The sequence below is a fragment of the Fukomys damarensis genome, unplaced genomic scaffold, assembly GCF_012274545.1.
Source record: "Fukomys damarensis isolate Sample0158 unplaced genomic scaffold, DMR_v1.0_HiC HiC_scaffold_14, whole genome shotgun sequence".
In the NCBI taxonomy this organism is placed as follows: Eukaryota; Metazoa; Chordata; class Mammalia; order Rodentia; family Bathyergidae; genus Fukomys; species Fukomys damarensis.
This window is the reverse complement of record NW_022900926.1, coordinates 4786413-4810140: the sequence shown is the minus strand read 5'-3', so window position 1 is coordinate 4810140 and position 23728 is coordinate 4786413. Positions and strand designations below refer to the sequence as shown.

The window sequence follows — 23728 nt, the reverse complement described above, 5'->3', positions numbered from 1 at the left end:
TAACAGAAGAAAATTTATATTTGGGACAGATGAGAAAGGAGGCATGCCAATTTTTTCTGGTGATACTGTTATGGAAAATATTTGGCAGTAATAAAAATTTCTGTATGTTTTTACCTTTTATAGTAAATTTTTTTCTCAAAAATGTTTATTTTATATACAATAGAACAGTGATAGCTACTTATGTTACTAGAACATATACATTTGGATGCACCAGCATCAGTAGGAGCTGAAGTGTCTTTAAATCCTGAACGGGTTACTAACTCATTTCGCCCAGTGCAGACTGTGTTTTCTGGACTTCTTCACAATTTTCTGGGCAAACAAAGGGTGTAGCTGTTTGAATGTGTTCATTTCAGAAGACTGCCACTGGCAAATCATTTAAAATTGCCAGCGAGTATAGTTTCAGCTCAATTCAATGTCAGATGGTGCTTTTTCATCAGGTTACGGTGTAGTGGTGTAACGCACAGCAGTGCAGTGTCAGAACCTTACTCCCTCTGTGGGGCAGAATGAAAACAAAGGTTAGGAAATGTGCATTGAGTCCAAGCATAGATAGTAAGTTTTGCCTTTAAGTCTTTGAAGAGCAATGGTTTTCTCTTTGCATTCCTTTCAACAGAACAGCCCAAGGGAAAAAGTAAGAAATGCATGAACAGTTATTTGTGTATGCTTTCTCTCTCTAATACTGTTACTGGCCTCCCGGTTGAGTCAGGCCTGCAATTTTAAATCTCTTTTTCCTATGTTTTATGCATGTGGAGTCTGTTTGTTATTGTTTTGTCAGAATAAAGAATATACAGCTCCTCAGGTCAGAGCAGGCTGGAGAGGGCAGTAAACATTCTGAAAGCCCTTTTTTCTAACTGCGGCATCTAATAATACTACCCACAGGCTTGTAACAAAAAGCAACTGCGTTCCATTAGCCCACAAGGTCTTGTTTGTGTAATGTAGTCCTTGTAATCAAGTTAGTTCTCAATTCTTGGAAACTGTGTACAAAACATTTTCCATATTAGTTTCACAGCCTCTTTCTTATTATCCTTCTTCTTAAATTCTATAGATATTTTCGCATGTCACATGACATAAGACATTTTGTCTCCAACATGACTTTCTCCCTATTAGGAGTGCGAGCTCTGTGTGAAAACATTGCTTAGGGCCCGTGTCTTCGGCTTTGACACTCTTTTAAGGCTGTTTGCTAGCAAATCGGTACAACTCAGTACCTTGAGGTTGTGGCTTTACAAATATGTACTCTCCTTGTAAGAAAACAAATAGGATACGTTAACAAATGTAAGTTCAAACAATAAACAATTTATCCTTACTCCATTAGCCATTAAAAATGAGTGCATTTTCAGAACGAGGAGATTTTTTTTAAGTTCCCCATGGTATTAAAGACGTTTGCTTTAAAGTACACACCAGTTTTAAAGAATGTTTATGTATGGTTTAGCTCTACAAAAAAGTTAGGACTCTGACACATTCTACTCCATAAAAATGCTTTAAACTGTCTTGTGGGAAAAAATCATGAAATTATGCCAGCAGTCAGCCAGGGGGAGCAGTTTATCTATGGAGAAGGACGTGCCGGTGGAGACGGGTTTACGCCTGCGCACAGCCGCTGCTGGGCTGGGTACCACATAAACGCTTGCACCAGCCGGCAAGTGGCAGACAAGTGGAGACTGAAAATGCTATTAAATCATACATCTGTACCCCTAGGGCCCCCCTTCACCGCGGTTTGTGTGAATTAGCAGTTCCTGCACACGCACTGCGTAGCTCTGTAGCAGTCTTCAGGGCACGGATGCGTTTAATAAATAACGTTGTCTTCGCAGGCTCTCCGTTAGGATCCACCCGCTTCCCTGTGAGACGGCCTGTGGCGAGTGCATAGGCAGTGGCAGGGGGCAGAACACGCTTTCTCCAGTGCTACCGTCAATTCCTTGCTAATGAATTCGTTCGCTCTGATTTGTCATCTGCACTGACTTTTATTATTTTTCTTGTGCTTTGGGATTCATTTCCTCAAGATTACTGCCTCTCCCTCCACACCTCCACCTTATGTTTTCTTCTGCTTTTCTAGTTATCGTGACTTAAAAGATGGTTCTTTTTCCGGTTTCAAAGTACAACCACTACCGAAATCAGCGTGCAGATTGTGCAAAAGGCTAAAACTAGAAATTTCCTGCGACCCAGCTATTCCTCTTCTAGATATCTCACCAAAAAGTTAAAGACCTCAGGCTACAGAGATACACACAACACAATGTATAATAGTTAAAGCTTGGAATCGGCCCCTATGTCCATCAACAGATGACCGGATAAAAGGCACGTGGTATTTGTACACCATGGGGCCTGCTGTGTCCTCAACGATGACAAGCTAGAGTCATTTGTAGGAAAATGGATACAACTCAGGGCCATGATATGCAGTGAAATAAATCAAACACACAAGCCTAAATGTCATGTGGTCTGTCCTATTTGAGAAAAACTCATTATAAATAAAGAGCAAAATTTTTTAAAAAATAGGTCACGGAAGTAGGTAGATTGATCTTACTCCAAGAGGAGGCAGATCAAGGGTAGGAATGAGAGAGGAGGGGAGAGGAATGGGTAAAGGAATTGAGATGTATGCGTGCAGGGACCAGATCCACACAGGGGATGTGGACATTATGTACTGCAAAGGGTGTTTGGACCCCTCCCATGCATTTTGAAATTTCCTTGATCTATAAATCTTTAAAAGCAAAAGTAAAAATAAAGATAATTCAAGCAATCCTTCACAGGTACTGACTGGCAGTCCCTGTATAATTTAGTGGTAATCAGTGCATGAAATGATCGCTTCATTAGATCTCCCCGTGTCCTGCAGGACAAACAGCCTCCAGTCACTGTCCTTGCAGGGGCACAGCCTGTGCTGCACTGCTCCTTTCTGACAAGTCAGCAACACCTTTAACTTTGAACCTTATCCGTAACTGTCGTTCGGTTTTGTAGTCAAAGCTGCTTCCATTACCTTTTTTACGACTGTCACCACTTTAGAAGTGTCTCCGAATGAAGCCAGAGGTGCCGGTGCATGTCAGGGACCTCTGCAATTCCATAGGCTAAGGCATGGGGGCCACGTGATCAGGGTCAGCCTGGGCAGCACAGCCAGACCCCACCTCAAAACCTTTCAGAAGTGACTAGGAAATTTTTCTTTTTTTATAGTTGAAGCTTTTCACTCAATGTTTTTTTGTTTGTTTGTTTGTTTTGTTGGTGGTGGGGTTTTTTGGGGTTTTTTTTTTTGTTTTTTTTTTTTTGGTACTTGGGTCCTTGGGCTTGCAAGGCAGGCCACCAAACCACTGAGCTAAATTCCCGGCCCCACTCAATGTTTACTTACTCAATACATATAATTACTCCTCCTTTGGCCGAAAACATTTATTAATGTTTCCCTTACCTTTAATGTTAGCTGAGGTTCTTTTTTTCCACTTGCAAATCTTAGGTCAAGCCAATGATTCTGTTCATCTTACTAACCCTGCATGTTATCTGAGAGGTGGAGAAGTTGTTTATTAGACCTACAACCAGAAGCCTGAGAAAGAAAATTGGGAGACAGATGCACTGACCACCGAAATTCCGTGATGCTTGGTGTTCCTAAAATCTAGTTCAGAAAATTCTTTCAGCTTGAACATCAACTAGTTTTCAAAATAATCATTTAGTGAAAGTTTAAGAAGTATCCCCCATTCTCTCTCTTTAAGGTATCACCTGGTAAGGTTTATGTAATAGCATTTCTTGGAAATATTCTTTTACCTTTACAAGCTCAGTGAGTCAAAATAAATAAGAATAGAAATACAGATAACAGCGTTTCATATAAAACTAGCGCTTGCACTTCATTGGAAATTATACTCATTGCGTTGTGAATGTCAGCTTCAGCTTGAGGCCAGAAAATGCTTAATTTCAAACAATATTGACCAAAGTGGGTTCTTAGAAGAAATGCTATCCAAAGAAAGTTCCCAGAGGGACATTTGCACTAAAAATAATGCAGAAATGCTACACTCTCCCTTTTGCTTCTTTAGCTTCATGTTTTTCAACCTGCTTTAGAAAGCCTTTGTTTTTGCTAAATAAATCTCTTCCATATAAGAAAGTTCCTAGAAGAGGAAATCCATAGATTGGTCCATCTTTGTCTTTCTGAGAATTACTTTTAAATAACTGCAGTATTATCCCTTTTGTTGTTTTTATCACAAACCTATTACATATTGATTTAAAATAGCAAATTAAAAATTTTCCACCCTTTATGGAGTGTTTTTCTTATTCTTCTGATCTCTTATCCGTGAAAGACGTGAATTTCTCTAATAGTCAAACACTTCACTGATGCTCTGTAAGAGAACTCCCAAAGCAAAAGGAAGGGAAAAACTATTTTAAGTATCCAGTGTTAGTCTTCTAGCAGTTACTGAGTTGCTGCAATCCAGCCTCAGAGCCTGTGGATCTGTTTATGTTAAGTGAGCAGTTTATGACATGTGTAATTGTAGCATTAATGTGACCATTATAATACTAACAGTAATAATATGTTTCAGAACAGGAAAAGAAAGAAAAACATGTGGAGCCAGGTAATGGGTTTAAAATTTCTTTATTTTCTTAATTGCATGATTATATTTAATTCACCATTGAATACTGAATTAGAAATGAATGTCATGGAACGTTGACTGCTTCCTCTTTTCCTCCTCATTACAGTAAAGTCACCGAAGAAGGAACAGCCAGGTGAGTGAGGCTGGTGCCCTTGACTCTGCCTGCCGGCTGCTGGTTCATGGTGCAGCCACTGTACCCCTGGGTGTGTAAATCTAGTGACAGCAAAAGGCAGGAAACCGCCCCACTCCACAGTGTATTTTCCAAGTCCTGGGAGCAGACTTTGCAGCAGTGTAGTTGCGGAACGTGAAAGCCAAGTGTGCTGCACCCCAGCTACTCAGTGTGTGTTCCGTGAGCCGGCAGCGTGGTACTGATCACCAGTGAGGTGCGACGGTCACCACCCCCCACAGACCGACTGCATCCGTCTTCATGTCGTCCCCAGTGGATTCTTCTACAATCACTGTTCTACACTTTAGTATAAAAACAAAAGGTCATCGACAAGGGGAAAAAAATGAGAATCAAGACCTGTCATGTAAAGGTACAAGATCCCAATAATGAACTTAATTGTACTGTATACCTAAAATGTACCAATAAACTCAATAAAAGAAAAAAAACACAAATAAATCCCTTTCTACAAATACGTCTTATATGGCTTGGCTTTTCACATTTGAAATATTCACTTCCAGAGCATGCTGTCTCCTTATTCATAGTGTCGCTTCTCAATATTTCTTGAGTACTTGGTAGACTTGTCATGAAACAGAGGTAGATTTGCTCTCAGTATAGTTACAGAGAAAAACTGAAAGGAAAACCGAACACACAAATGAACCGATCAATAAAAAGTAAAAGTGCAGTTAGCATAAGTATCAAATCATGTTATTGAAAATTTCTAGCATTTAACCTGCTTAGTCATTTCAAATGAAAAAGTCTGAATTTTTTTCTACTGACTTCTTCTGAAACATTGACTTTACTTGGCTAATTGCTACTCAAATAACTCGACTGGGAGGTAGGGGGGGCAGCCGTAGCCTCGCAGAATATCCATTAGGCATCCTTCCTTTTCGTTGTTCAAATGGGGACAGCATTCGCTCCATATCGGGCAGATAGCCATGCATCTATGGCTAATGTTACTCCTGCTAAAACCACAGCAAATGATAGTTTAAAGGCATTTTTATCATTCTTCTTCCAACACCTCCTAAGATACCTCAAATTCATTCCAGTGTCTCTCCAGCTAGTTCCATAGAATCATTTCCATACCTTTATAGTAGCATCTGATATGCTGTTTTAATCACACTCACTCTTCCTTTATTTACTTTACAGAATCAGAAATTAGAGGCTGGAGACTTTTATCATTCTCTTTGGAATGCTTATTTATCTCAAGGCCACTCTTTGGGTATTTGCTAATGGTTTATTAGGTGGAATCAGGAAGTCTAAATAAAATAGTAACAGTTTTTTAAATTTAAAATGGAATAACGTGCAAAGGCATAATTTACTAGAGGAAATAATTGTGTGTTCCACCAATTTTACATTAATAGCTTGGCTAGTTAAACCGTGGTATGAGTGTTTCATGTGCTTTGCTGTGGGCGGCCTCTGTGTTCAGGAAAGTATCACCATGACCCCACCATCAGGCACACTCACACGGTACACACTGGCGAAAAGCTAAAGTGGAGCCTTCATCATAGAACCATGGAGAGGCGTGCACATCACTACCAGTGTCACTAGGCTTGAGAGATCCGGTAGCTACCTGTTACTGTCTGACACTGCACATCGTGACATAATTGTTTTTGAGCTTCCATATATTCATTCAATCATTTATTCATCCAGCAAATGCACAGTGAGGCTCCGTGTCTTGGAACAGAGCAGGTTAGGCAGATGACACCTGTGCTCATGATGCTCAGGACCGGCTGGGGAAAGAGGTGAGTCCCCAGCTGGAGGCTGCGCCATGTGACGGGCACTGTGAGAGTTCAGACAGCAGTCCACACCAGGAGCAGGGTAGGGGGTCAGGGACAAGTTTTGGAGGAAGGACACCAATGTAAGATGAGCTCTGACCAGTGATTCGCAATTGGTGGAATCTGTGGGTTTGCTAGAACCTCCTTAACAAAGTACCACAAAAGGGGTGACTCAAACAACAGAAACTCGTTGTTTGGTGCTTCTGAGGCAGGAGGCCCCGAAATCAGAGTGTAGACAGGGTTGGAGGGCTGTGAGGGAGAATCTGTTCCAGGGCTCTCTCCTCAGCTGTAGTTTGCTGGTGATCTTTGGTGTCCCTTGTCTTTTTTTAAATTGAGTTTATTGGTACATTTTAGGTATACAGTACAGTTACATTTATCATTGGGATCTTGTACCTTTACATGACAGGTCTTGGTTCTCATTTTTTCTCCATACCTCTGCCCTCCCTTTACCCCCTCTTCCCCTCCCCGTCTACAAACACTTTATTTCCATTTTTTCATTTTCTTATATTTTTTCTTTTCCCTTATTCCCTTTCCCCTACCCTTCCCACTTTCCCTACATCTTAACAAACTGCTTGAAATAAACTGCTCCTTTCAGGGTGTCATCATAGTGCAATAATTTACAAACAATTAGTTGTATTTGAAAAATTGAAAAATTATTCACATATTGATTTTGTTCTTTTCATGCCATTTTATGGAATTTAAGAAAAATGTATTTGCCTGAATAAATAAGTAATCAGATTCTTAGATAATTTAAAATGGAAAACAGAATGAATGAATCATCAATAAGGGTTCTCTGTTCAAATAAAATCTATGAAGAGCAACCTCCCCAAATTGTGATTCTTGGGCTGTGTAGAGGGTATATCAGAGAAAATTATAAAGTTTCATTATCTCTTTTTCATATCAACTTTTTTTTCACTTTCCAACATTATGCATAGTCTTTAAAATGGCTAACTTAATCTTAAATACTTTTTTCAAAAGATAAATAGATTTACGATTAATGTAGAACTTATTTTTTCTTTTCATTAACAGCTCCAGTTGAAAAGCAAGGAAAAGCAAGTATGTTCAGCATAATTTTTAAAAAGCATATTCACTTGAGTGTTCTGCTGCAAACTTTGCTAATAATGATTTTTGATGCTGGTTTAACAAGTATTTATTGTATGTCATTTACTATGTTGAAATACTGTGCAAAATTACTCATCTTTAGCTTTCCTGTGAATTAATTCTTAGGAAAATTTATCTAAGGAGATTTTATTTGTAAATTTTAATCAGTCCAAATTATAACCTGTTTTGAATTGTTTATATTCTTGTCTTCTAATTTGCAAAATGAGAAAGTTCTTTAGTTCCTTAAACATATATCCATTAGGATATTTCATTATCTTAATGATTAATCCAGGCCAATTCAGTAGACAAGATCATTTTCTACCACAAAAGTTGTGTCTTTAACAAAATGTGGCCTCCCTCAAATTTCATTAACTGCTAATATTGTAGTGCCATGGCTCCCTTTTAAGATCTGTATGACCAGACTATGAAATACTGACTTAAAACTATAACTATTATGGCATTTATGTCAATGATAGCCTTGACAACATGCTGAGGGAGAAATGCTGATTTCATTGTTGAGTTTTCTTAATCTGATGAAGTACCTGACATATTGTCATTAAGAAAAATCATTTAAGCATAATGGCAAGTATTTTATTACAGAAAAGATATAATTAGCTTCAAGCTTTGAATGTAGGACTTATGGTCAAACCTCAGTTATATGCATGATGAAGTATGTTTCTCTTTTCCTTGTGGTCTATAGGTACCTCAGTATTAATTATGATATGACTAAATGAAAGAGATGCATATTTTATTTAGCATTAGGCTCTTTGAGATGCAAAGTATCACTGTTAGGCATATTGTAAAATAACTAGAATATTTATTGAGTTGCTTGTTGGAATTTTTTAAGGAGGGTTAGACTTGTTCACATACACATTGAGAACTCTAAAAAAGTGGCTTAGTGAGCATCTAAAGATCCATTTATAATTCTATGAAAAAATTTGAATTTAAAATTGAATGTAAAGCTAATTAGAATTCTGCATGATGGGCTGCTCAGTATACAAGTACTTAGGCTGAAGAAATGCATAATCAAGAAAATGTACAAAACAAAATGATACTTTTGCAGCACTAGAAGCGAATTTTGATAGTAGATTACTATAAAAAATTAACATTTTCCCACTGGAAAAATGTGCCAGATAAAAATATTCATCTGGAATAATAAGAATCTGTAAGTTCTATCATCTACAGAACACTGGGTCTAATCAAGTTTTGAAGGGCTCAGCATATTTTAGTGAAATTAGCAAATTAATTTGCTAAACCATTTAAATCCAATATAAAAATGTCAAGAGTTAATATTCAGCTCTCTGTGAAATTGGACTTTTGAATTTGGAATGAACTTTGTTCTTCAACATGAAAATTAATTGCCAATAATTTATAAACTTTAAATTTTCTGATCACAATGTGATCAACTGTTTCTCCAACTATGAGCCTCTTTTTTTTCTTTTGGCAATGAAATCCCTGTTTTCCTTTCTATGGTGCCCAGCCTCCCCATACTGGATTCCTCTCTGTCACTCCCTGTGGGATTCTGGCTGCACACAGGTAGCAGCATAGAAGTTGACAATGTGACAAGGCATTTCCAAATGGGGACAGAGTCGGACAAGCAGAGTTTTTAGCATACAGCATTTCAGGAATTTAGGAATTTAACAGCATCCACAGTGAATCCTTTAAAAGGGACTGACTAGATACTGTTTTCTAAAGTGATCTGACCCCTCACCCTGCCCACCTTTGTCAGCGAACCCTCTGAGAATCAATTTTCGGGACCTCAGGCCGCTCTCGCCGTAGTCCACTCCCACAGTGTCCAGGACCGTGGGGCTATCTACCATCTTCCAGGTGCACATTCAAACAGCCCGGGGTCAGTTTAACTTTTGAGCAGAAAATTAACCAGGGACTAGGCCAAAATCCAGTCATTTTTAATAGAGGGTCTATAATTTCCATCAACTGGCAGCAATCAAGCATTGTTCCTCCTCTGATTTTGGAACTGAACGTGTGGTATGCCTATGCACCAGGCCTGAGGGTTGTCACCTAGTCATACTTTGGAGTCAAACTGCCTGAGTCAGATAGCAGTCAGCAGATGTGTGTCAGGATCTTCCAGGAAAAACCAGTATGCAGAATTGAAGAACAAATATATAGTTATCTAACACTAAAAAAACACTTGGGGACAATGCATATTGGTAAAATGGCAGTCTGTTGGTCTCAACTGAAATACAGTGACACAGAAACTATTGGATAAAAAGAATGTGGGTCTGATTGTGCACACCTGATGGCCAACTGGAATGTCTCCAAGTATTTGCACAGAAGTATGGTCACACATTGCAGGAAGGACAGCCTGGCTCTCCTAGAATGGCTGGAGTGATTGTTGCCAGCACCTCCTCTCCCCTGCTCAACCTAGATTATGACTTATATGATCACTGACTATATCACAGTCCCTCCTGCCAGCAAATACTTAATAAGTACCAATGCAGTGTCAGAGGGAGGGTTCTAGGAGGCTTCAGTAGCAGGAAAAGTAGGTAGTGAGGGTCTGATTTACGTGTTATGGCAAAAGATGCTTATTGTTGAAAACTGTGCATACATCCAAGGGTGCCAGCCCCAAACTGAGAACTGTTATGCTTCAGAGTCCAGGAATATTCACCAGGGTTGGCAAAAAAGAACCAAATGAAACAGATGAATACCAGTAGAAGCAGGATCTAAGGCTGATTTGGATATAAACAAGCAGAATGGATTTCAAAGGAGGCTCTAGGAAGAGATGTCAGTATTAGGAAAATAAAAATAATGAATGTGGCAAAAAAGCACAGAAAGTATACTGTTCACAGACTACTACTGTCTCCTGAGTCCTTGTGATAAAGCAGTCTCTTGATATTATATTTTAAAAGGTGGAATGGTATTGGTGTAGAAAAAGAGAAATTTTCTAATAGTACAGGAAAAACAGAGATCTAAAAACACACTGCACTTGAGCAAAAATCTGACATAAGAAAGAATAGTAATTTCATATGGAGAGTGGAGAGACGATTTTAAAATGTTGCTGATGTAGGTAGTTCATTACAAAAAATGTAATTTAACCCTACTTTGTAAAATTCCAAAATATCAGTTCCAGATGGTACAGGAACTAAAATAGTAAAACTAAATATGGAATTATTTTTGAAAGCATAGAAAAATATTTTTTTATTTTTTCTTGAACATGCGAAGTTTTGAAAAACTATATATGAGAAATCCCAGCAGTGTTTCAAAAGCTGGTGTATTGTAGTGCATTAAAATTTAAAACTTTAATTTACCAAAGGACATCATATAGAGAGACAAAGAGCAAGCCACAAATTTGACAAATGTATTTGTAATACAAATAAGTAAAAAGAAACTAGTATCAAAAGTAGATAACTCTAAGATAATGAGTCAAAAAATTTGATGAAATACTGGAAACAAAAAATGGACAAAATATGCAAGGAAGTTTTAAAAAGGAAAATGCAAATGGCCTGAAAATATATCTAAAGATGTTTAACTTCTAATTAATAATGGAACTTAAGTCAAAATTACAATATCATCCTTTTTCGTGTATACCAGATTGATGGAAACACAATCATTGTGATGATAGTGGTGGTATGGAGCAACAGAACTTACATGCACCTCTTATGTGAATATAAATTTGGGGGAAATACGGCATTTATCTAGAGAAGTCCAACATGGTCACATGTTGTGGCCCAGTGGTTGTAAGATCTAAGGAAATTTTTGCACATATGCACAAGGCAATGTGCCCAGCAGTAAATACAGCATCATTGCTTTTAACATAAAATCAAATACTTGTGACCCAGTATCCACTGACAGGAGAATGTATCCTCACTTTATAGAATATTTATTCAGTAGAATACTATGCAGAGATTAAAAGTAACCAATTATAGCTAGTCCTATCAATATATTTCAAACAATGTTTTAAAAGAAGAAAACCAGAAGAATTAAACAATATAAGTCAATTTATATAATGATTTAATTAATCAATGTAATTCAATTCATAGAAAGGGATCTTACCTTTGTTAATAAATACAAACTTCAGCAAAAAAAAAATCCAGAAATGGTTAATACAAAATTTAGGACAACAGTTCTGAGATGAAAAGAGAGACAACAATGTAAGTCAAACCACTAGGAGTTCTCCAAAGGCCTCGGTGCTCTTCTGGGTCTGTCCAATATGTGCAGCATGTGTGCGTAGACGGTCACTATGCCATTCACTGAAATGGACAGAGTCACACACCTTTCATTTACACTATACCTTCTATAATAAAAAAAAATCTAAAAAATGGGAGTGAATGGGGAAGTGCTTGGTTCTCTGGAGGCTGCCAGAGTCACGTGGGCATGGGGTCACATGGGAATTGGAGGCAGCAAATGGCATCAAAGGGCGTGGTTGTCTGTAGTTTTAAGGGTGAAGTTCGGCACTTATTTTCTCCATGAATCTCTCAACATCTGTTCGCTTCTATGTTGGAGGATGTTGTAAAGTGGAGGAGGGAAAGGAATTTGTGAACCACTTTTTAAGGAGAAAAGGAAAGCAACGTTCTCGATCTGCGGGAGTACTGTCCGCCCGTGCTGAACACTCTCAGAAGAAGGGGACGAGTGCCTTCACAAGAAGAGGAAATTTGGAGACGTGTAGTCACCTGCAGGGGAAGACAGCCACCCAAACGCGACAGTAGACACTGCGACACTGCCACCACAAGCTCAGGAGTTCCAGGATTGCTGGAAAATACTAGAAGCTACTAAGAGGCAAGGGAAGACTCTTCCCAAAAGAATCCGTCGGGATCTGCCAAGTCTTCCCCCTGGTACCAGGGATCGAACTCTGGTCCTTGAATTTGCGAAGCAGGCGCCGGAACCACTGAGATAAATCCCCGGCAGCCAAGTCTTTCATTTTTGAACTTCTGGAATCCATAACTGTGAAAGAAAGCATTTCTCTTGGTCTTATACACCAAAGTCTTAAAGGTAGCCCTGGGAAATGAATACAGAAGTTGACTAGGAAAATTGAAAATAAGTGGATTTTTCAGCAGGGCCCTTCTATATATAAACTTGCCCATTGGGAAGATTGTGAGTAGATAGAATATGGTAAGATCAAAAGAAAGAAAGTACAGCAGTGGTGGGGTCAGATACTACAGAGAATTCTTGAGTACGTGAGACTTAAAGAGAAGTTTTGGCAGTAAACAAAAAGCCCAAGTATGTATCTGTGGTAGTGACCAGAGAAGGAAGTTTCGAGTTTCCTAGAGAGGAGGTCAAGGAAAGGAGATTCCTGTGGTGGCAGGGGCCAGATGGAATGGTGATTCCAGGTGTGGTCAATGGTGAGGATATCTAGGAAAGCTTAGAAATAAACCAAGTTTCAGGAAACACCCAGACTTGTTAACTCAGAATCTCACAGCTTCTCAGCCCTCTCCCGCAGCTGAATGCGATGGTATAAAAACCTCCCAGCTCATTCCAATGTGTAGGCAGGTTGTGGTTCTTCATCAGATCCCACCGTTGTAGCAGTGGAGATTGATATACATATCTATGTACAAAATTATTCACTAAATGATAGAGTGTACAACAAGCTCTCTTTGCAGCACAGTGAAGAGGAGTAGATATGGTGCATCGTGATAGCATAGACATCAGATCGATTTGGACTTGGAGGAAGCACGAAGACGACAATAGATGAAAAGTAATGAGCAATACTACCAGATACCTTAATGTTCTTACACATTATGGAAAATCAACATGCTGCATTTCAGAAAACTCTTCATAGGCATTTGCCCAAAATTCGTGTATCATTATTGAAGATATACTCCTAAGTGAAATAAATAAGTCACACATGTGTAAATACCAAATAGTTTCCCTGGTGTGAATAATCTGCAATAATACATAAGATCCTAATAAGATTACTGACATTTAGAAATGGGAAGAAAGGAGCTAAAGGTGTAGGGAAGGTGGGATGAGCAGGGGAAGGGTAATAAGGGAAAAGAAAAAAATGTGAGATAATGAAAAGATGGAAATAAAGTGTTTGTAGATGGGGAGGGGAGGAGGGGGTGAAGGGAGGGCAGGGGTAAGGAGAAAAAAATGAGAATCAAGACCTGTCATGTAGAGGTACAAGATCCCAACAATGAATGTAACTGTACGGTATCCCTAAAATGTACCAATAAACTCAATTAAAGCTGAAAAAAAATTAATGTATCACTTAAAGTTTAACTGTTAACCAGTACATCATTATGCCATTGTATTTTGTGGGATAAGGCTCCACTTTTGTGGTCACTCCTTAGTTAAAAGTACAATTTTAATATCACAGAATTGTACTCTAGAAGAGAGTCTCTGCATTGTTATACAGGAAAGTTAATTCACTGGAGAAACACAAATGCTTCGCAAATTGGTGTTCTCCGCACTTGCTTTGCTTTAGCTGCTGCTCACTTGGTTATAGGACTTACAGTAAGATGTGCTACTGATCTGGCACCTCTGACCCCACTGTTCACCTTTAACATCTGAACTTACAGAAACTGAACGAGCCAAAGAAGAGGCTGCTGATGTGTCCACCAAGAAAGGTAAATGTGGCATAAAAAAAGGATGTCGTGACTATATTTATGCCGAAGTTTCTAAGTTAATGTATTGTTCAATGTTACAGAAAAGCTTCATTTATTACTTTACTATTTCACTGATATGAAAATAACCTCCCAAGATTGGTCATATTTATGTTGTTTTTAGTGCTCTGTCTGGCACTAATAGTTTTATTTCTTTAGGGCCGTAAGTTAATGCTATCATTAGCAGTCAAATTGTAAGTTAGGTTTTGAGGAATTGCAGAAATATAACTGCTTACACACAGCAGGATTCTAGCGTCTTATAAAACTCACATGAAAAACTGATCACCTTGGGAGAATGGTGTGAAATTAGGAAATATATTCTATAAGATGCTGACTGAGGGGACATTCTGCTTTAAGAAACATCGTGGGGTTTGGAATTAGGTCAGTATATATGCAAAAACAAAGGCTGGAGGTGTAGCTCTGTGCACCTTGGGTCCAATCCATAGTGTAGCCAAACTAAATAGATGAATAAATGAAAAGTAAAAAAGAAAAGTTAGCAAACTGATATTCCACATGCTCTCTCACACACAGAAAATTGCACACACTCTTGCATGCATATTCTAACAATAGGCCTTAGCATGTTCTTTAAACAACTATTTTGTTACATAATCTGTAAAAGAAAGCACACATCAAAAAGGTAAAATGATATAAGATATATACGACACCTATCTGCATGCTCAATCCCAAATTATATATAAATTTGTATTAGTTAATATACATATATTGGAAAACTGAAAATTAAAGGATTCCTAAAGTAAAATATAAATAGTACTATAAGGTAATAATTAGAATAAATTGAGTTATTCAGATGGATGCAGTATTTCAAATATACCTCTATTATTCTGAATATATAGATTAGAATAAAATCAGCATGTCATTTCTTTTCCTAATAACCTAACATTATTATTTTATTTTGGACATAAGTGATCACAGTAAAAATGTGTCACTGATATTATTTTACCATAACTTGCAGAGCCACAAACACATTAGAAGGCCCTATTAATATATCTGTCTTGGTATAATGTTCTGAATTTGGGGCCAGGGATTTAGCTCAGTGGTTCTGCTGCCTGCCTCACAAGTACAAGGTCCTAAGTTAGATCCCTGGTACCAAAAACACCAGAGAAACTATTCAGTATTTATACATGTGTGACTTATTTATTTCACTTACAAGTATATCCTCAATATGTATCCATTTTCCTATGAATGACTCTAATTTCTCATTCTTTATGGCTGAGTAGTATGGAATCATTTTATAGAAAAACCACATCTTTATCCAGTCAAACAAAACAAAACAAGATTCTGAATTTTACATTCCTCATAGGTATTATATAGAAAGTGAATAAAATCTCGGGCTTCAAAGTAGTTAGTTCCCTGGTATCATGAAAAGGTTAAGTAAGGGTCATAATACAAGGCCAGAAAGTAATTAATGTAGGCGTGGATACCTGCTACACTCAAGTAAGAGCCAGACTCAGGGCCAAGGTGTTGACAAAAGTTGAAATCAGGAATAAAAGTAGGGCCAAGTTGTGTCCAAGCTCTGTAGCCTGAGATACAATCAGCACATTGTCCAAACAGCAGAAGATGGTTTTCTTCTGAGATTAGACTTAAGATAATGAACCTCAGGAATCTGTGATTGTGGAAACCAGTCTGGAAGCACTGAAATCCAAAGACTGAGCCCCTGGTAGTTTACTGTGGCATGGACAGATCCACTTGCAGCCTGGGTATTTAGGGGGAGCTCCATGCACATATACTTTGGGGCTCATTTGGGTCAAACAGGCATGAACCATGAGATGCGATTAAAATTGAATCATCAAATGACTGAACTCGCCAGAGTCTTCAGCTAGGATGGGAAGCTGAGTTTAGAGTATTGCTGAATATTTTGGCTGGGATTAATAGACTAGCTGGCTATGCAGAGGGAAGTGAAAGGAGAGAAACAATCTGTAAACTTCAAACATGGGAACCATAACTTAGCCTCCAGTTTATCTTCTACTGCATGCATCTTACACTTCGATTCTTTTTCTAAGTCTGGATCTGTATATCGGCTTTGCCTATCATTGTAGTGGGAAGAGAAACAAGCATTCCTTTCACAGCTATCAAAAATGTTTTGAAACTGAGGTAGGGATTCATCATTTGCCAAATCACAAGCAGAAGTTAAGGGCTTCTTTCCTCTCTTGTGCACTACTGCGCACAATTCCTGACATTCTCTTTCCCAGATATCCATGAAAAAGTTCAATAATTTCACCATGGATTTAGTGTCCAGCCCTAAAATCCACATTTAGCAAACTTTGCAGCACATCCACCTCCTAGTCCTTCACAAGAATGAGAAAATAAATAGAGGATGTTTTTCTGTCCAAGACTTTAGGAATTGTCCTTCTAAGCCTTGAACTAGGAACTGTGTTCAATATTGAGTGGAAAATATGGATTTGGTGATTATTTTCTAATTTTCCATTTCAGAATGATTCACATTTTAACTTTATTACATTGTGCTAATTTATACTTAGTAAAATTGTTTTATCTTAAGCCTACTTTTAATTCATATTCTCTTTGGCAATACATAGTATTGGGTTATCCACATGATATTTGTTTTGCATTTTGATATTTTCTATTCATTTTTTTCTTTCATTCAGCATATATTTATGGATAATATAATACATGTAAAATCAAGGAAAGACATGAGTTATATGAAGTAATATTGAAAGCAATTAAAATACTGGAAAAATTTGATCTTAGTATGTTGATTCCCTAAGCCTCAAAAGTTGTGGCTTACTCACCAACAGAAAACTTTCTATATGACTATACGTCAAGGATCAAAGCTCTAAGTTAGTTCATTTAGATCATTTAGATAAAGTGACATAGCCATCTAAAAATTATACTTGCCTGGGGAAATCAAAAGGTTTACTGTACACAGTGACTTTGGAGTTAAGCCTTAAATGATAGAGAGGGGTTTGCTATGTGATAAAGCATTGGGAAGTTGAGAAGGCATCCTGGCCTTGGTAAAGGAGCAAAACAAGCATTGAGAATTTCCAGGACAAGTATGAGGAGCAGGAAGTGTCTAGGAAGGGTCCCATTGGCCAAGATAAAGCATTTGTCCCTATCACAGATCATCTGGATGATGCTGTCTCACAACATCAACAGGACCATTTCAGTCCTGACACAACTAAAATGTTCAGTGGCTTTTACCATATTGTGTCTTCTTTAAACCTCTGCTGTTGGGTTACTAGGACATCTTTTTAGTTCTCCCGTATTCTCTACCTCTATTTCTAAGCTTCTTGGACATTTTTACCCTGTTGTGCATCCCTTGCTGGTGTTCCCCAGATTCCACTACTAATTCTGACCTTCTTGGTCTTTAATTGCACCCTGTGACATGTATTTATTCTCAAGATTACTGATCTGCCCACTTCTTGAGGATTTCAACTCCATCTTCATTTCAGAACTTTTCCTTGCATTCCAGGCTCTGTTTTCTGTTCCACTGCCCAGAAAATGCCCTCAGATTCAACCTGTCTTAATCTAAAGCCTCAATCCCTCTTACCAACTTGAAGTTTTATACCTCACCCACCTCCTTACTAGCAACTGGAGATGTTCTTTGCTTTTTCTTTATCTCTACTACCTCATTGTTCAAGAACTCTTATACTTCTGATGATTTGATCCTCTCAACATTTATTCAATATATTTTCTTGTGTCCATAAGCATGAATACCATTGTAACTCAAGCCTTCCTTATCATTTTTGAATCTCTGTAAGACCTCGCTCTTCTCCTCGTGGCCTAAAGTCCAAGCTTGTCAAAATGTAAAATGGCAAATAGAACCATCTGTGATCCAGTTTCTAAATTCCTTCCCACTTACCTATCTTGTACACTACAGTAGTACAATTGTCCATAACTCCAAAATACTAGAAGCAAGAGGGTTTTTTTGTTTTTTGTTTTGGTACCAGGGATCAAACTGGGGACCTTGAGCTTGCCAGGCAGGGAGCAGCACCACTGAGCTAAATCCCCGGCCCCAAGAAGCAAGAGTTTTAAAAGTTTCCAGTTAGAAGAATGGCCTTATGAATAGATTGAGAATTGATGAAACCACCATAATATATATCCAGGAACACAATTAATATAAGACTTTTTCTCTAGCTATTCTATTGTCTCAATCTTTGTCATTTGCAAATACTACTTTTAAAAGATCTGAGCAATTTTGGACAGGTTACATAAACACTTATATCTGTAGGACTCGTAGCTAATTATGCTAAGGACATGGGTGTGCATCATGTGTAATGTTCCAGTCACATGTGCCTGCCACGTGGGAGCACTTCAACTGCAGAATCCTTCCTTACCTGCACTCCCTCCGCAGGACTCTGAAATACTGCTCCTCCATGTGAGTCTCCCTGCTAGTGGGGTCCCGTCAGGGTCTTCTTGATTGATGAAAGGCAAGAAAGAAGGGATATAAGTTGTGTGGGACATGTGGACTCCTAAGAATCATTTAGGACAAGACTAAAAGTAAGAGCAGGAACTATGGAAAACCAACCTTTCCTTTCCCAGGTGGATCACATCTACCTCTCACCCAGGTATTCCATCAGAAGGGTGCAGGGTCTGCACTTCGTTTCCTTCACATTGTTGTGAACTCTGAAGCAGTGTGATAAAAACCTGCTTTTCTTTCTTTGGTTCCACCTAAAATTAACCCAAACAAAGGTGGAGCAAAGATGTCTTCCTTCAATGACAAAGGAGATTGCAGGTGCCCGGTGGTATAGAAAGGAAGTTTGGTTAATATCTTCTTTTGATTGCAGTTAGAAATTTGCTCACTTCAATGAGTTGTTTATTTCTAAGGTTTATTCTTTATAGAATTTGGCTTGATAAGTTTTTCATTAGGATCAGATATAAGAGGGTTAAGCTTTAATGTAAAATGGCATCTTTTCTGTGTAGACAATTGCTATCTTCAATGACTTTTCTGAGTAGCAAAAAACAATGCTTTAGGAAACTAGCTTCCTTTATTTGGTATAAATGCTAGAAGTATTAGCCCATTGTTGAAAAGAAAATTTAACCTTTAGGAATAAGTCACTTCCAATTGTTTTCTGAGATACTTCATCTTCAGAGGATTAAAATAAAATAATTGGGAAAAAATCTATATTTCTAATGAAACTTCTGAATAAGAAAATTTGAATAAGAATATACATCCATGTGATTCTATTATAATACAAATGATCAGCATTTTATTTCCATGGTGATTGGAGAGGGGTCCTTCTCAGAAGAGACAAAGTAAGGCACAAGCATCCTCCTCATCCCTTACATATGCGGGGTGAAGTATGACTCCGACTTGCCTTTTGCGGTTCCTCTGTCAGCCTGGCCTCCGTTTTACAGTGTTTTGCAGTGCCCACTTCCTCCCTGAAGCCTGTCTCCTAGACAAACCTGTTCCATTACCCGGGAACATCTAGGCTTGTCTAACCTTTTCCCCTTTTCACAGATATTGGCTTCATCTAAACGCTCTCCCCTTCTATGAAAGTTGTCCCAAAACTTACCCCTTTTCTCTGTCAACTTAGAGCATTGATCAAGATATCCCATCTTTCAGTTACTAAATTGACTCATCAAACAACTCCAAATTGCGTCCTTATTAGTTCAGAACCATCGTCAGATGCTATGGTAAATGTCAGAGACACCTTTCTAAGTACCTCTCAGGTCAAAGAAAGAAAATGTGAGTGTGATTTTTGAATATACAAAACCAGGACACTGAAACTTGAGATGTAGCTAAACAGTGTGCAAAGTGAATTTCATACTCCCATTATAAAAATTAATTTAAAAAGAAGGGTGAAATTGAACATCTAAATGACCAAGATTTCTTTTCTGAAATAAAAAGTAGCACAGTGAAGGGAAGAAACACAGAAAATTGAAGAGCAGAAGCTAATAAAAAAGAAATCAAAGAGTTCAATAGGGGAGTAATAAAACCCAAAATTGATTCTCCATAAAAACAATAAAATCGATGAATCCACAATGAGGATATAAAAAACATAACTCTGTTGGACAGAAGGAAAATTCAAACCATGCCCACAACTTGTTACTGCTATGCACTTACTAGAAAGACCAAAATTTTTCAAAGGGATATTAGGATTGTGCCTTTTAAATTTTTTGTTGCAATGCAATAGAAAAATCTGAATTCTGCCACTCCATCTTTGCATTAGTTAGGATTCCTGTTATTCTAGAATGGTTATTAGTTATCTGCAATAGCAGACATGTTTTAACCATGCCGTCTCTTCTCCACTGTCCTCACCTCCCCTGACTAAGATTTAATAAGCACAACAAAATGAAGGATCAGCCCTCGCCCCATGTGCTCAAAAGTGCCTTTCCTTTTCATGAGATCTGTGAGGCTCAAGGCCATTTACCTTCTTGACATTCGTGAATCTTCTGATTTTCTCTTCAGAACATGGTTTAACATGTGCTCTGTGTCCTACCTTTGATTAAGCTCAAAGCTTAATTCTTTGACTGAGCTGGATTCCAGTCAGATTCCTCAGCGCCCACAGACCATCTGGTCGGGCCCTGAGCTAACCAAACGTCCTATGTGAATGAGTGTTCCTAGATGTCCTCTGCCGGTATCACTGGTGACAGCCACGGTTGCTCATTTCCAAGTTCTGCGTCTCTGCTTGGAGCTTGGGTGTGACAGCAATACTCCCCTGCTCATCAATCCTTCCTCTAACGCATGGTCACAGCCTCCAGACAATATGGCGTGATTCGATTATTTCAGTGAGGTGTACTGATTTTGTGTGAATAATTTCTACTGTTTTGCTGTTTAAAGACATGAGCAATGAAGGCGAGACCCAGAGTTAGAGAAATCCTAACTGAGTGGATGGATTCCATCTGTTCTCTTTTCGTACTTGTGATTTGGGATGGGTTCATTTAATATTTAGATGGATCTCAAGCATGACAGCATCGTCCTTTCCATTGATTATGCATGTAGCATTACGCTTGAATTTAGAGGAGCATCAAGCTGATGTTTGAAGCACTGAGTCCAGCAATAACCTGGGTTGTAAGTTGATTCATCACAGCCCTGTGGAGCGGAGCTCTTCACACAGCTTACTTATCAAAGCAGAGTACAAAGCAGTAAAATGGGAAAGCCGGGAGAAGCCAGTCAGAAGATCGCAAAGGTTTAATGCTTTTTCTCTAATTCTTTGAGATTAGATTTAAAATAGGTTTCAATTCCATTACAAAGAGATGAGAAATATTTACAAAGCACTAATAATACTCTGTTTAGAAGAAGTATTTGGCGAATTCCAAAATGCCGTTTGAGCAGAAGCGCTCTTTCTGACTGGAACTCTTATTTGAATCTTGTCTCTCTTTTATTGCAGCTGCACCTGGAAAGAAGGAACAGAAAGCAGTCAAGACAGTGGAGCAAGGTAAAAAAAAATGAAGGAGGTTGACACTGTGTTCTTTAGAAAGACAACACCAGGCGGAGCAAAGGCCTGGATTCAGAAGGCGGAGGACAATGTCCTTAGACCTGTTGCTCTGCACCCAGTCTGTGCCTGAGTTTCTGTGCTGGGGAGAGTAGAGGCGCCCTTGAGGTTTGTCTTTCGTTTGTGTATCGAAGTAAGCGTCTAAACCAGAACAGGAGAACTCCACAGACTGCTCAACGCTGCGGCATGCTGAAGGCTGCTAGGGATAAGAAAATGGACTGGGCAACTGGTAGATGTCTTTCTGTTGGATTTTTGGGCTCAACACATCCTCACTGCTATTTAGAAAAATAGAGAGAGCTAAACTCTGTTTATGCCATGACAATCTAAATCACTGCAAAATATGTAAAAGTTAAAACAAGAGGGAAAAGCCACACCAAAAATAAGATGGTTAAGTTTCTAGCTATTGATTACCCTCAGGGTCTGAAATTCCAATGTTATAAATTATAATGCCATAAAATAGTTATGTACTTTATTTTAATGTAACTACAACACAAGTAGGTCTAAGTAGAATACGCTTGAGAAACAATGGCAAAGCAAACAGACTGAGGATATCTGAGGTGATACTACGCCTTCTCTCGTAGTTCCAAGAGTGCCATCATTTTAATTTATGTTCCCCACCTTTCTGCCTTTTGTAGGCTATTACTACATTAATTTTTTTTAAAATCAGAACTGGCCATAATTTTGTTAAGGGACAAGTCAAGATAATTCATCCTCTGAAATTTGAGATGCAATTAGATTTCTAATAGCTGGAAGATAGATTTTTTGATATATATTTATAGGAAAACCCCTCATTTCCTCACATTTCCTGATAAGTAAAGTAAGGTTTGAGATTCTATTAAAAGATTGTGTGAGGATTTAGTTCCTTGTGCTTTCAAAATAAAATCACATTAAAATCACTTTGGTGAATTTTTCCAATTTGTTTTAGCTTCTAAGTACCACTTGAAATTGCAGAATTCAATGGAATATTTCTGAAGAAAAGTGGGTGTTTTAGTATCTGGAATATAAAGTAGAAATACTGTATTAACTTGTTCACTTATGTGAGTTTCTGGGCCTAAATTTCATCTTTGAAAATCATTATAACTATACAAGCCCTGGATATCTGATAAGTTATTATGCAGCTCAGTCAATAAAGCACATTCACAAACAATATGAAACAGTTATAAATTACTGACTATGCAAACACTACTTGGACAACTTTCTTGGGAAATCGATTTCAACACAGCCGAGATAAATTATGAAACCACTCTGGTTCCTCTGGGCATCATAGTTTGGTTTCCCTCCAGTGTAAAGGTGTTGACTGCTCATGGATCACTTTTGACCCAAAAGCACATTAAGAGAAAGTTGACTGGATTCCAAAACACCCACACTAACTGTGCTAGCACCCAGCCGATGATGATCTGAGAACTGATTGTTTTCTCTCTTCTTATCTGCACGCTAGTATCAGTTTCAGTGATGATGTTTCCCCTACTGTATAGAAGCCTGGAAACCCTTCTTCAGGATGTGAACTTACTCTTTCAGATGGCTTTTATCATTATTCTACCTAACATTGCCTGTTATCTTATGAAAACTTAGTCTCTTGGTATAAAAACAAAGAGGTTCTTTCAGGGTCTTTGATCGACTTAGTAAATCGTTTAATTATTGTATGGCAGTGTCCTCATATTTTTCAACTACAAAAATAAGAAATACTGTATTGGTATTATTGTTTATTTTGTGATGGTGTGGCCTTGACTAATAGATGAGCTGAAAATGGATATAATACGACTTTACTAAAGCAGGGAGTTGGCGGGAATAAGTCACAAATAATTGCATTTTACAGATTTCATCGTAGGATTCTAATTTTGTTCATAAGATGACTCTTTAAGATTTTGTGTGCTTTTCTTCCTCGTATACATTTTAGTTACTCTTAGAAATATAAACAACCTGGCTATCTTGTGACTGGGAGGGGAGAAGGGAGGCGGCTGTGAAGGATTCATTACGGGTTTCCGTCCTCTCTGGTCCTGGCGACGACGTCACAAACAGTCAACGCCCAGTCCCTCCTCTAGCCTTTCCCCCAGGTTTTCCCCAGTGATTTCGCCACCTTTATGTGGGAAGCGAATCGAGTTGTTTCATAAAACAGAAGAATTCATATCCAAAACCGCGGAGACTGGAATTGGTGCTGGCTCTACCTTGCCGA

General features: G+C 38.3%; 1 protein-coding gene across 1 annotated transcript in view; it reads left to right on the top strand.

The window, feature by feature from the left end:
- Positions 1 to 4759, top strand: part of Trdn (triadin) — a 205633-nt gene extending 200874 nt beyond the window's left edge. The window contains exons 16-18 of the mRNA XM_033763212.1: positions 611 to 628; positions 4491 to 4523; positions 4648 to 4759. Of these exons, the coding sequence (XP_033619103.1) occupies positions 611 to 628; positions 4491 to 4523; positions 4648 to 4682 (86 nt within the window). The 3' untranslated portion in view covers positions 4683 to 4759. The remainder of the gene's footprint in view (positions 1 to 610; positions 629 to 4490; positions 4524 to 4647) is intronic.
- Positions 4760 to 23728: the final 18969 nt, after the last annotated feature.